The following is a 12,779-nucleotide window of genomic DNA, read 5'->3' on the forward strand; positions in this document are numbered from 1 at the left end:
CACATTATGCATTTAAAAGAGGCAGCTAATGGACGATGTTTTATTGCTCCTAATAAACAAAGATGAACCAGGTAACTGCAGAATATGGAGGCTCTTTGCTCAGTGAAGTTATTGCCAATTTAACAACTTCTGCTGAAATAGACATCATGAGGTTTTACTACACATTTTAGTAATCTCATCAAAATGTGTTTTTTTTCTACATCATATATTTGTTTTTGGTTCCTCTGTGCATGTGCAGCATTTAAATAGATATGAGACTGTCAAGTAGCTTTGTGTTGATTACAAGAACTTGAATGGTTCATTGTTTATTCAGGGATGTTTTGAATTTGTGATGATCTAGTTATTTCTGCTCGATCGAGCTGAACCCTGTTGCTCCTGTGTTTTCGACAGAATTGTAAAAAAGACTGATCAGCTCAGAGAAACTATTTCCACTGCAGCCTCTTGTCTCAGTCAGCTGACTTTGATTGGTAACTATAATCCTGTGATGCAGGCTAGTGTGTGCGTGTGTGTGTGAGGGTGAGAGAGAGAGAGAGTGTGTGTGCGTACCTTCACTAGCCTCTAGGCAGCTTCCAAGGCGACATATTGCCCCGTTGCGCCTGCTTTGATCACCCACGCACAGCAGGGAACAGGAAGGAGGTGAAGGAGGTGAAGGAAGGAATGGGGGAGAGCGGGAGAGAATAGATGAGAAGAAAGGAGAAAAAAGGTAGCAAAAGGAAATGCAGTGTAAGAGGGAGACGTGAGAAAGATTTGGAGTAAAGGATTACATTTTAGAAGAGTGGGAGAGGAGAGAGACGGTGAAGAAGAGCTGAAACGGTGCAGGAGAGTTAAGATGGGTGAGGTTGGGGAGGACAAAATACAGAGACAAGTGGATTCATTTCAGGAAAAAACAACAACATTCAATTTAGAAAATAGTAATAGACTGATCTCCTGGGTAAATTTGGACAAATAATATTACGATCATCGGTCTATTCCTCTCTTTTCTGAACTCACCACTCATCCACTTGGCAAGAGTTAAAAGTTTAATTTCCTGCCCAAGATAGCGAGACAAATTTTCATGCTAAATTGTTCAATGTTGTTGCTGAGATTGGTGATAATTATTAGGCCCACTTAGCCTTTGTCTTGAGGAAATCTTGTTTTATACAAGTGAATCTTCTTGGTATGGATTTAGACCACTTCAATGTGCCCGGACAAAGAAAAATGACTTGATTTTCAGTATGAATACAGACTGTGAAAGCAGGGCCTCATGATCCTTCTGACTTTTGGGGTTTTAAGCAGGAGGTGTCAGAAAAGTTACCGAACTCTATTTAATGAAAAAAGTCTCATCCAATAGTTGATGAGACGTTTTACTCAAAACCACAAATCTCAACCACATTGTGGCGCTAGATTTAAAGTCATCAAAGTCAGAAGGAGTCATTATCTGGGAACCAGGAATGTCTGTACCAAATTTCATGGTAATCATCCAGTCTGGAGTAAAGTGGTGGACCGACTGACCGACCAACATCCCTAGAGACATGCCGCTGTCATGGCTAAAATCACTACAAAAGAAACAAGCGACTTTCAGTCCAACAAGGACTCACTGTAAAGTTTAAAGATGTCCAGGAAGCTGCAATATAGGCAGTTACCCTTCAGCTCAACGGTCTGGTTTTAAGAGCTTGCTCTGATTATGAAGAAGCCCAATCAAAGATGAAAGAAAGATGGAGAGGTGATGAGGACGTGGTGAAGATGTGGGGTTTATGTGGAGCTTTTTCATTTCATTCTAAGGTGAGATTACTCATGAATATATGGTAATATCCTTCAACTCCTTATCACAGAACGCTGAAACACAGGAAGATAATCGAGAAGTGATACCGGGGATAAAATCTACCGTCTCTGGCTGTTAATATAAGTTGAAACAGCGGCATCTCTTTGGAACAGGCAGCTGAGAGGGGAGAGGAAAGTCGACGTGATTCTGACCTATTAATGACTCAATTTATTATTTTATACAATTTGACATGCAGATATTTTACAAAACCTTAAACAGAATTACACAGATTTCGCTGTCATCCAATGTAGATCCTTTATGAGACCTGACAATCAATTTGGGAGTGACGGCAGGTTCCAATTTAGGTGTTTGGTTTACATTTGGATTTAAGATTGTGGAAAATAATAAGAATGGACAGAGAAGTCTTGAAGATACAGAAGGAGTGGGAGAGAAAATGAGAGATGATAGCAGGGAGAGTTAAGAGAGTGCAGAGGTGAGGTGGCGCAGGGGGAGACACAGGGAGAGGGGGTGTCTACAAAATGAGAGTGAAAATAGAAAATGGGGGAGAGCAAATGGCAGAAGGGTGAGTGAATGGAGATGGGTTAAAACCACTAGGTGTCCTTTTTGTGATTGGCTCGGGCTGCCTGCAGAGATGTGCAGCAAAAGAGAGAGAGAGAGATGCCAATGAATAGGGAATTTAATTTGAAAGCCTTTGGGGAGTGAGAGAGAGAGAAATGGGGGAGAGAGACAGTGAGTGACAGAGGGTTATGGTTAAGCAATAGTAAATCTAATTTAATGGCCGTTAAGATGTGCAAGAGGAGAAAGGGTGAGAGACAGAAAGCAACAGAGCCAATGAAGTGAGTAATGGAGGTATACAGCAGTGTTGTACAGCAGGACTGACTCTTCCACAGACTATTCAGTCCACTAGTTTCATTACGACTCCATTCAATCTTCACATTCATTTCATTTAGTCTCTTCCAGATAGCATCAATGAAAGCCTTTTCTCTTTTCTTCCACACATATCAGCAGGGGGAAATTAAAAGAGCATGTTACTGCCATAACTTTTGTAATTCTGTAATTATTGTCAATAATTTAAAAAACATAAATACAATATTGTTTTATGCTGAATAGTAATGACCAGAGAATAGTTTACTGCTGACTTATCCAGGACGGATGAAGGATTTGGGGTTTGTAACATGTCGGCTATTCTAGTGCTGAGAGAGCAAGTTTCAGAAAACCAAAACCTTTTTGGAAACCTAAATATCAAACGAATTTCTAGTCCCCCATAACCCACGGAAACACACACACACACAGGGTTTCCCTCTCAGCGGAAATACTGTCATCAGTTAGCGAACGGTAGACTTTTGGGATTAACATAGGAAGTGTATTAGTGTGTGTGTGTGTGTGTGTGTATGTAAGAGAAACCCATCACCACATTCCATCACAGACACAGGGATTAACTTTTAACACACAAAACAGGGATTAACATGGGAAGTGTGTGTAAAGGATATATATAGAGGAAAGATGGATGTTTTGAAACCTGACAAAAACAGCACACACAAAACACACACCGATGGTACATGAAGACTAAATGCAGGAGACAGAGGCCTACAGGTCTCCATGCTCTTTTTCACACACACACACACACACACACACACACACACACACACACACACACGACCGCTTACTTTGTATGTCAATAAAATTGAACAGAGAAAATAATTCATAAGTGAGTGCTTGCTGTAGTTTTCAACCTTGAACAGATGTTTCCTCTACTTCCAGTTGTTACATCATGCTAAGCTTGGCTAATCGCCTTACAAATATAACTCTGTAATATTTACTCATCTCAAATCCTAAAAAGAAAGCAAATAAAAATCATTCACACAATGTTGAACTATTCCTTTAAAGGAATTTACAGTATATTGGATGACAAATACTATTCTCTCTGTTAATGTGCCTGGATCATAATACTTCAACCCAAAACTAAAGACATTCTCATTAGCCTCAGCGTTACTCTGTGTTTAGTGCTAATCACCACATATTAGCATGCTAACATATTAGCATGCTAAACTAGCTTATAGTTCAAAGCACCGCTGGGCCCCGAGTGCAGCCTCACTTAGCTGCATTGCTGCAGACTTTTGTGTTTTTAATCTGGGTATAACAAATCTTAACTATTTTCCTTCAGTTTTGACAAAATGAGGGGTCAAAACATTTTAACAAGACAACTTCTGAAAAACAATATAAGATAATATAAAATCAGACTGCAAACACACCGATTTCAATGTATGACAGATATAATTTACAGAAGGCAAAATGTATATTTCTCTACATTCTGTTTATCTCCTAAATCTGATGATTGGATTTGATTGATACACTAAGAACATTGAGATTTTAAGAAATTAAGACAGAAAGTGAAGTTAGTCCACTAAATTAAATGAACATGAGTCCAGTCCTATTTCTTTTTCTTTGTTTTGTAGCTGCGTCTCAGTGACTGCTTGATGATTGTCGAACCATCTCAGTGCGACATTCCTCCATCTTCATCAGTAGATCGGTGGTCATTGGGTGATCATCCCCGTGGGTGAGCTTGATGATCCGATAGGCCTGGGAAAGGAGAATCAAACACTCTTAATGAGCATCTTAGCTGTCATTTCTGCTCTTGCTAGAACGATGTGGGATAGTAATGTGCTGTAGTTGGAAGTTGAACCGTGATGCTATACTCTGCAAAATCTAATAGATGTTTAAAAAGGAAACTTTGTAAACAAAAGTTACAATAAAATAATTGCCCGACCTGTCCAATCACATCTTTTGTTACACGTCTCAAGACCGTGTCCATTAACTCAGTGAGGAAAATCTTATAACTGATATGAGTGACGGATAAAACTATAAGGAAGTAGATTATCGCTGTACAAAAGAGCACTATGCTTTTACTTTGGCAATTGGTGTTTGTCAGTATTTCATCCCTCGCACCTGTTTGAATGTGTCCAAAGCGTCCTCAATATGTTCCAGGTAATGTTGCAGCTTTCCGACTCTCATCAGCTGGACCCCATGGACCGGATGAGGATCGGGGTAGTATTGGCTTCAGAGAGAAGAGAGAAGAGAGAAAGGGAAGATGGTAAGACATCAGTGAAAGAGGTTTTCTGTTGGCTTGGTGCAACTTTTGCACAGATCTCTCAATTTAAAGGGAGACACTCGAGGCAAAAACATTGTTTTTCATGCACTCAGACTATTTTGCTTCCATTACACGTCTTCTTTCAGACTCTTGGAAAGAAACATCCAAAATACACATTTAAGTGTTTATTTTACTTCTGTTACATCTATTTGAGTCCAAACTTCTTCTAAATTCACCAAAAGTTAGCATTAGATAATTCCTCATTTGAATACTTAAACATACATTTTCAGAACAATAATTGTCTGAATGTGAGTCATCAAATGGGGAGGTGTCATGGCAATATCTATGAGTTAAATGTTTTTTTTAACTGTTCATATGTGGTGACATCCCTTCATTTGAATAAATAATACTGTATTTACTCCTTTTGTTCTTCTGGCATCCTCTTCGTTATTGCAATTCTAATTCCCCTTTGCTTTCTGCCTCAACATTCTACATACCGTTAAGAAAATCATTGAGCTCATTCAAGAGCTGTTAATTCTACTTGTAAAACAAAACAGAATTATAAATAACAAACTATTACATTACATCAGACTATCTGATTTTAGGGGCTGTACTGTATTATCCATCAATTGTGCCATTCATTTTCTGACACTTATCCAGGCCCAGGTCATGGGGTGTTAGCGGGCATCCTTTCTTCGAGCCCTATCTTCCAGCTCCTCCTGGAAGATCAATCATGATTTACTGCCAAAATGCAGAAACAGCCCTCCCTCTGGTTCTACACCGCTGGAAGGCTTCTCCACACAAGACACACAGGGGGACATGATTAAAAAACATGTAGGCTTGATGGCGAAACTCCCATGACCCCTGAAGTATCCTCACAAGAGTAAAGACCTGGCTCGATGTTGCATGACCAGGATATGAATTCCACAACACTCCTCATGAATCTGAGATTTAACAATCGTCCTCAATCTCGTATCTAACACCTCGGCATAAGCTTTCCAGAGGAAGCTGAGCAGCGCGATGCCCCAATAATCGGAGCACACTCTCTGGTCCTATTTTTAAAAAAATCGGGAACCACCACAGGCACCGTCCTTGAACTCCACATGCCATGGAAATATTGAGATCTTTAAACCGTCCTAGGCAGCCATAGAAAGACAGTCAAAGCAAGGTACAGCATGCCTTATATGATGAAGTTTGATCAAGTCCACTTTTACATGAAAGTGTGTCGGCTACGCTCGAGGTGGCAAGACTTTGAAAAATATGCACTTCACCATTCACTTTGATATCCGCTCTGCCAGTGGCAGTCAGTGTCTGTATACAGGTGTGATGTGTGACAAGGAGTGTGTGAGAAAGAAAGTCTGAACAACAACAAGAAAAAAAGTATGTGCAAGTGTGGATTATGCATTTCTCCATTTTTGTGGATTTACCTGATTGAACATGTGGGCGTGTCTGCATGCTAGTGTGTCTGAGTTTCCAGTTTATATTCATTTTTTGGCATCCTAGCTCTTTCAATTACTTCCTTTCATTACTTCAACAGACAGAGAGACAGACAAGCACAACTAATACTTCACATATTATGTATATTATAAATGCACAAAATGAAAATGTAGAAAGTCACACCAACACATACTGTATATGTATATACTCATACCACGTATATCACATGACCTGTGCTACTTCTGTGCATATGTATTCACCTTGTAGTGCCTGTATTTCCCTAAAAGCTGATCTTCATGCAACACAAAAAGATACAGAAAGAGCGAGTGTTGCTTTCGGGATGTGTCTCCATTGTGATCAGCCTGATCAATGACTTTGACACCAAGACACTCCCACAACCATCATAGACGGGACACACACACGGGACACACACACACACACACACATAGGGACACACACACAAACAACGTAAGACATTTCTATCTTCCAGTCTAATATATTTAGCCAGTTTGAAATGAGTTAATTAAAAATGATAATAAATATGAGATAACTGAATGTGTATCCATTTGTATGCACACATGAATGCAAATGGATACGCATTGAGGCTTAGTGATACAGACTGATGTTTAATGACCTTCGTTACGCACAGTGCACCCCACATGAATGCATAAACACACATGTTTTTCAGACAGTTCACACACTAAGAGCTGGGACCCTCTTAGTCCCACAGAGATAAATACAGAGCGGGGACTTTTAGGAAGCAGCTTTGTTGTTGGTAAACACTGGAGTTCTCGAAACACTCATTTACCTGACTCCACTTGTCATTTATCCTCTTTTCTTCCCCATCCTTCTGCCTTAATCTCTCCTTCCTTTTCCTATTTCACATCTCCTTTGCTCTGCTCCTACTTGTTTATGTTTGTGCTCCGCTAGCTGCAGGGATTAGAGTTGGTGTCATCGCTCGGTCGGTTGCTTGCTTCCTTCTCTCCTCTGCTACGCTCCATTCATTGCTCTCCCCCACTCTACCTCTGCTGCCCCCTTAAGTCTTCCCTCTGTTTCCTGTTCTCTCTCTCTGTTTTCTCTTGATTGCACAAACGAAATGTTTTTTTAAAATCTTATCTAACCGCTGTAAGGTGGCATTTAAAAGCTCGCTGACAAAGCACATTGAAACAAATTTACATTTCTTGTCTGGCTCATTCTCTTTCTCTGGCGTTCATTCTCACACACACAAACAAACAAATAAGACAAAGAGACCTGTAAGTAAACACAGACACATGAGTACACACACATGCACGCCAGCATTAATGTATGAGCATGCATGCACACTAAGATTGGGTCAATTTGAATGCGTTTCACTGTGTATAACCTGGTGTATTTCCCAGATTTCACTTCTCTCCAGAGTAAACACACCACAACACGGTTCAGTATACTTTCGATTAATCTACATTTAAATACAAATAGCACTGCATCGGTTATTAAAAGAGCATTAATCTTAATTATTTCTTTATGAACTAAAAAGAGCAACTTTCTGACACTTAAAGTTTTTTAACTCTTTGATTTAAAAGGGAAAATCTGTTTTCTGAAGCGAGCGAAATCAAAGTTAATTAACATGTAGTGGCCACAGCCAGAATCATTTAAAGCTCTACGGCTTCTTTGATAATGTTCCAGCAGAGTTTTTACTCGCAATGCTAATTGCCCGTTTGTTCATACCTTCAAGCCTAACTTAACTACTAACTGGCAAGCCAACCAATTACAAAGATGGCTCCCGTTTCTGTGGTTAGAATTGAATCATTAAATAGGAAGTTCAAACACTAAACCAACAACATTAGTCCTCCATGAATAACAGCAAGTTACAATATTGATTTAATTACAAAGCCAGTGATTCAACCTGCCATGACATGCAAACACACACATCAACACCAAACTCCAATTATATTTCCTCTTTGCATATAGAACCACACAGCAATTAAAATAATTTCATTAACTTGCTGTATCTTGAATTTCCCCCTCCTTTTCCCCCCCGGGAGAGTAAATTGAAGGGAGAAACGGTCTTGCCGTATGCAGCTAGTTAGAAAGCCATAGCTCTCGGCTATGAGTAAGAGAAAGGGCAAGAAGGAGAAATGAATAGTTGTGGAAAAGTGTAGCATTTCCATGCAAATGCAGTGGAACTAATGAGGCTGTCGTTTGGAACAAAAGATCCACGGCCTGCTGCTCGTGAGAGGGAAACATGGATTATCTTACTAAGTAGAAACCTGAAGGAGAACGAAAACAGGGAGGAAAGATTAGCTGTGAGTATTCTCCTTAATTGCATTTTGTTTTCTGTCCAATGCAACAGTAATTGCAGTACATTTCCACAGTTTAGCAAACTTAGCACCGCCGTGCATCTGTTGCTAAAACAAAGAACATTTACATAAGCTTTAAATCACAGTTTATGCAGTATTTAGCCGACCCTTCTTTCCATAGAAATGCAGACACATTAACTGTTCCTCAAATCCAGATGAAACCTTTACGCTGCAGGAAAGTGTCTCGAGGCACTGTGCAACCGTAACACAGTCATCTACTGGCTAGTGGCTCTTAAACTTTCTGGCTCATGCAAAGTTGCATTATGTCTATGAGCTGTGAGCACTTCAACCTAAGAGGGATGCTCGCCTCTCACATCGTTTCATTCTAAGGATTTTAAGGGTAAATCTAAAGTAAAGTAAGAATTCTGGTTAGTAGAAATATATTTTTTCAATTTCTTTCGTAACCTGTCAATCATCTTGGATTTACATTTTCAATGCCGATTTTGAAATCCAGACATAAACAGATTGCATCTCGGGGCATTCTGCTACCAGACCCCTGACATTTACACGAGTTAAGGAAAAAACTGCCATTACTTAAACGCTGACATGGTTTATCAGTCTGTGCTTTTCAAAGCAGTACAGGAGATCGACTTCAGGCAGTAATTTGCCCAAAATACTCTGGTCTTCCCCAGAGAATGGTGTATGGTGCTTAAAAGACTTTTTGATTTTACACCACCAACAGATCCATGAAGACTGACAGCGTGGGTGCTCTTCTCTGGTCCTGCGAGGCCACTGTCTGCAGAAATGTCATGCAACAGACTTCTCACAACAAAACTGCTGAATAGATTCATTTCGGAAATCCTTGCTTGTTAATTCTGAGGGACTTTCCAAAAAAGGTTAAATGAATGGAAGCTGAACATCATAGAAAGCTTTTAGCTGTTACTCTATTAGTGCCGCCCTGCAAATCTCAATATTAAGAAACATCTTCTATGTTTGGGCAATTACTCACAGAAAAACAAATAAAAACACTAACAACAAAATGCTTCCAGAGAGACAAGATCAATCAAAATATCTGTTTTGGAGCTCAACATTATGTGTGTAAGCGGTCCCAGAATACACTTATTGACGTGCAGACATGAACGTTCATGCATTCACGTATGTGTGTGTATCAGTAAAACATGTGCCGCATGGAGACATTCAACAAGCTGGCGTGTACAGCCTGCAGAGGGAGGTGTGCATTATCCGCACACAGGCGCAGAGAAAACCCCCCTCTATGCATCACAAACTGAATAGAGAAACTGAAAAAAAGACCTGCAGAGAGAGAGGGAGAGAGAAAGAAGAAAGGAATACAGAATGAGGGGAAGGACAGCAGAGAGAGAGAGAGAGAGAGCGAGAGAGAGAACTCCTACAGCTATCTTTCTTCTCTGCCATCTGAAGAGCCCAGAGGAAGATAGGAGATGAATATGAACCATCTTCCTCCTACTGTCTCTCTCGAACTATTTCCTTCTGAATGCTTTTCTCTCCTTCCCTTCTTTCTCTTTCATTGTTGTCTCCCTTCCTTGCCAAGTTAATGCTCACTGCATTCCTCTACTCCTCTTTCGTACCACTTTCTTCATTTTATACGTTTTTTTTTCACGTTTTCCTGTTTCTTCTATTTTACACCACTTTTTTCCTTCTCCTTTGTGATTCTGTCCCCTGTTTCACTTCCCCCGCACCCCTCTCCCCCTCTCTCATTTGTCATTTATCACCTTACATCCCCTCTCTCACTTCCATCCTCAGCAACATGTCACCACTCTATCATCCCCTTCTCCTCATCACCATCTCTCTCTTTGTGCAGCTCTGTGTTTGGTTATTTATTGACAGACTGTATTACTGTTTCTCTCCTGCAGGTATTTTGTTCTCTCTCTGTGTGTGTGTGTGTGTGTGAGTGTGAGTGTGTGTGTGTGTGAGTGAGTGAGTGAGTGAGTGAGTGAGTGAGTGAGTGAGAGAGAGAGAAAGAGAGAGAGAGAGAGAGAGAGAGCACAGCTATGCCACTAGAGCTCTGCCCTTCACACAAGATCAATTAGTCTTACACAAACACACACACAAAAGTTGACGGGAATTATGTTGAGTTTGAGAGAGATAGAAAAACAAACTGAAGAGGAGGTCAGGACGTGTGAGAGCTGCAGGACCTCATCCAGAAGACAATTAAGACTGTTGATGCAATTTATTGTAATCTGACAAGTAGTTCAAACTAAAACTTTGATTCATTTAGGTCTAGATTAATCTGCTTTCAGTAATTTCCCCTTTTATTAGGACAAGAGATTTAGGAGATTTTTTACGTCTGCTAAGTACAAGAGCTGTTGTGGTCTCTCCCCTTCAACTACTCCTCTTCCCATGTATTTTCTTCTCTTCTTTTTCTTTGTACTTTTTTGTTTGCTGCACATTTTCTTCTCTCTACATCTGCTCCCTGTGTAACGTCACCACTTTGAACACTCCTCTCTGCTATGTTTTACCCTTTCTTGCCACATATCTTCATCAAATTATTTTACCTTTAACATAGTTTTTTATGGAATCATGTTGTATATCCTGTTAAACACATTACTCTGATGCTTGTCCACAAACCCCAATGATCATGTATTTCTAAACAAACCTTCTGAAGCTGCATTTCCCCTCCAAAGGGATAACAGAAGGAAATCTTTGCCTCCTTCATCAAGTCAAAGAGCCAAATCCAGCACACTGTGAAATCTCTTCACTGTCGAGTCTTTCAACACTCAGTCGCTGCTTTCAGTTCTTAGTCTCCAGTTCAAACTCAAAAACAAGCAAAGGATACATTGATCTTAACAGATCGGTATTTTCACATTATATTCTACCCTTGCAGTGCATCTCTCCAATGCATCGGTCTGAGTGGTAAAAACGATGGAGCTTGGTCTAAAATAACATACAATGCTGTGTGGAAGCCTGGTGATGACTATGAAGGCATCAGGATTGTGTAGCAGTCCAGATCTTTAAAGTAATCATTTTGAAGTGATCTACATTGGTAAAGACAGTTGTGCAGGTGAGCCTTAACTAAGGGAGTTGTTCTTCAGATGCACATGAGTCACTCTTGTCCTTTTCCTCACATTGCTGTTCATACTGGAATCAGGAAGGAAAAGACACATATATGAGTGGATATCCAGATTTAAAAGCAGAGGAAGTTTTTTTTCCCCCCTTTAAATCTTTAGAATAATAAAGCTATCCATCGGTGAAACACACACACACGCTTATATATTCCGACTCACCTGTATACTGGAAGTGTTTTCTCTCCGTATCCCACAGCCTCCTCCCAGTGTCCCAGGTGAATGGAAGCATCTACAGCCATGTCTGTCATTCTGAGTTTATACAGATTCTCATCGGGCACGTCACCACCAACAGTCGATAAGAGACGACTACAGCCCTCCAATAACGCTTGCCAATCTGTAGGGTCATTTAAGGAAAAGCAACACTTGTTTCTCCTAAGAAAACTAATGTATTTATAAAGACAACATTATAAGGCCTCGACTTATTTAATCATAATCCCATGTTACAGTAGATGATGGATTATGTTCAGTGTTCAGTGTTCATTGGCTGTAGTGGATCTTGAAGGTAAAGGATACCCGACTCTGCTTTCAGTCCTTCCAGTCTGGGTAGATCCTCCTTCAGCAGGCGCCATGTTGATTCGTGCCCTGGCAGCATGAGTCTGTCCTGGGAAAGAGAGGAGAGGCACCACCTGAATATCCGCACTGACCAAGTACCCATTAATGTTTAAAAACACACACACACACACACACACACACACACACACACACACACACACACAGAGCACCATTATGAGGAGTGGAGGGAGTGAGCATCAAAAACAGATAGAACAGAGTGACTTTATTAAAATGAATACTTGAGTGTTAAAGTTACACATTTCCTGCCTGTTCTTTGTATATCTCACCCCAGCGGACTGACAGCTGATGGCAAGAAGACATTTATTACAGCACAGTCTGCTGCATGTGTGAGAGCATTTGTGTGACAGAGTCACAGAGTATCGCTGCGTAGTTGTTGCTTAAGTTTGATTTTAAAAAACTCCTATCACGCAATGTGTTTCAAGTGTCCATCATTGCAAGAAAAAGGTTAAAAATAGAGATAAAGAGGTGGAGACAAATGAAACAGGGAAACTGCAACACACACACACACACACACACACACACACACACACACACACACA

General features: G+C 40.3%; 1 protein-coding gene across 2 annotated transcripts in view; it reads right to left on the bottom strand.

Moving 5' to 3' along the window:
• Window positions 1-685: 685 nt before the first annotated feature.
• smyd3 (SET and MYND domain containing 3) overlaps window positions 686-12,779 on the bottom strand; it is a 73,864-nt gene continuing 61,770 nt past the window's right edge. The window contains exons 9-12 of one of the 2 annotated variants that reach the window (XM_031846243.1): window positions 12,181-12,268; window positions 11,827-12,001; window positions 4,709-4,817; window positions 686-4,342 (exon numbers count right to left, since the gene is read on the bottom strand). In XM_031846243.1, the coding sequence (XP_031702103.1) occupies window positions 4,226-4,342; window positions 4,709-4,817; window positions 11,827-12,001; window positions 12,181-12,268 (489 nt within the window). In that variant the 3' untranslated portion in view covers window positions 686-4,225. Of the gene's footprint in view, window positions 4,343-4,708; window positions 4,818-10,263; window positions 11,681-11,826; window positions 12,002-12,180; window positions 12,269-12,779 lie in introns of those variants that run through there. The other variant, XM_031846244.1, reaches the window with a different exon arrangement.

Source organism: Anarrhichthys ocellatus, unplaced genomic scaffold (assembly GCF_004355925.1).
Source record: "Anarrhichthys ocellatus isolate YVR2014 unplaced genomic scaffold, GSC_Weel_1.0 scaffold6, whole genome shotgun sequence".
Lineage (NCBI taxonomy): Eukaryota > Metazoa > Chordata > Actinopteri > Perciformes > Anarhichadidae > Anarrhichthys > Anarrhichthys ocellatus.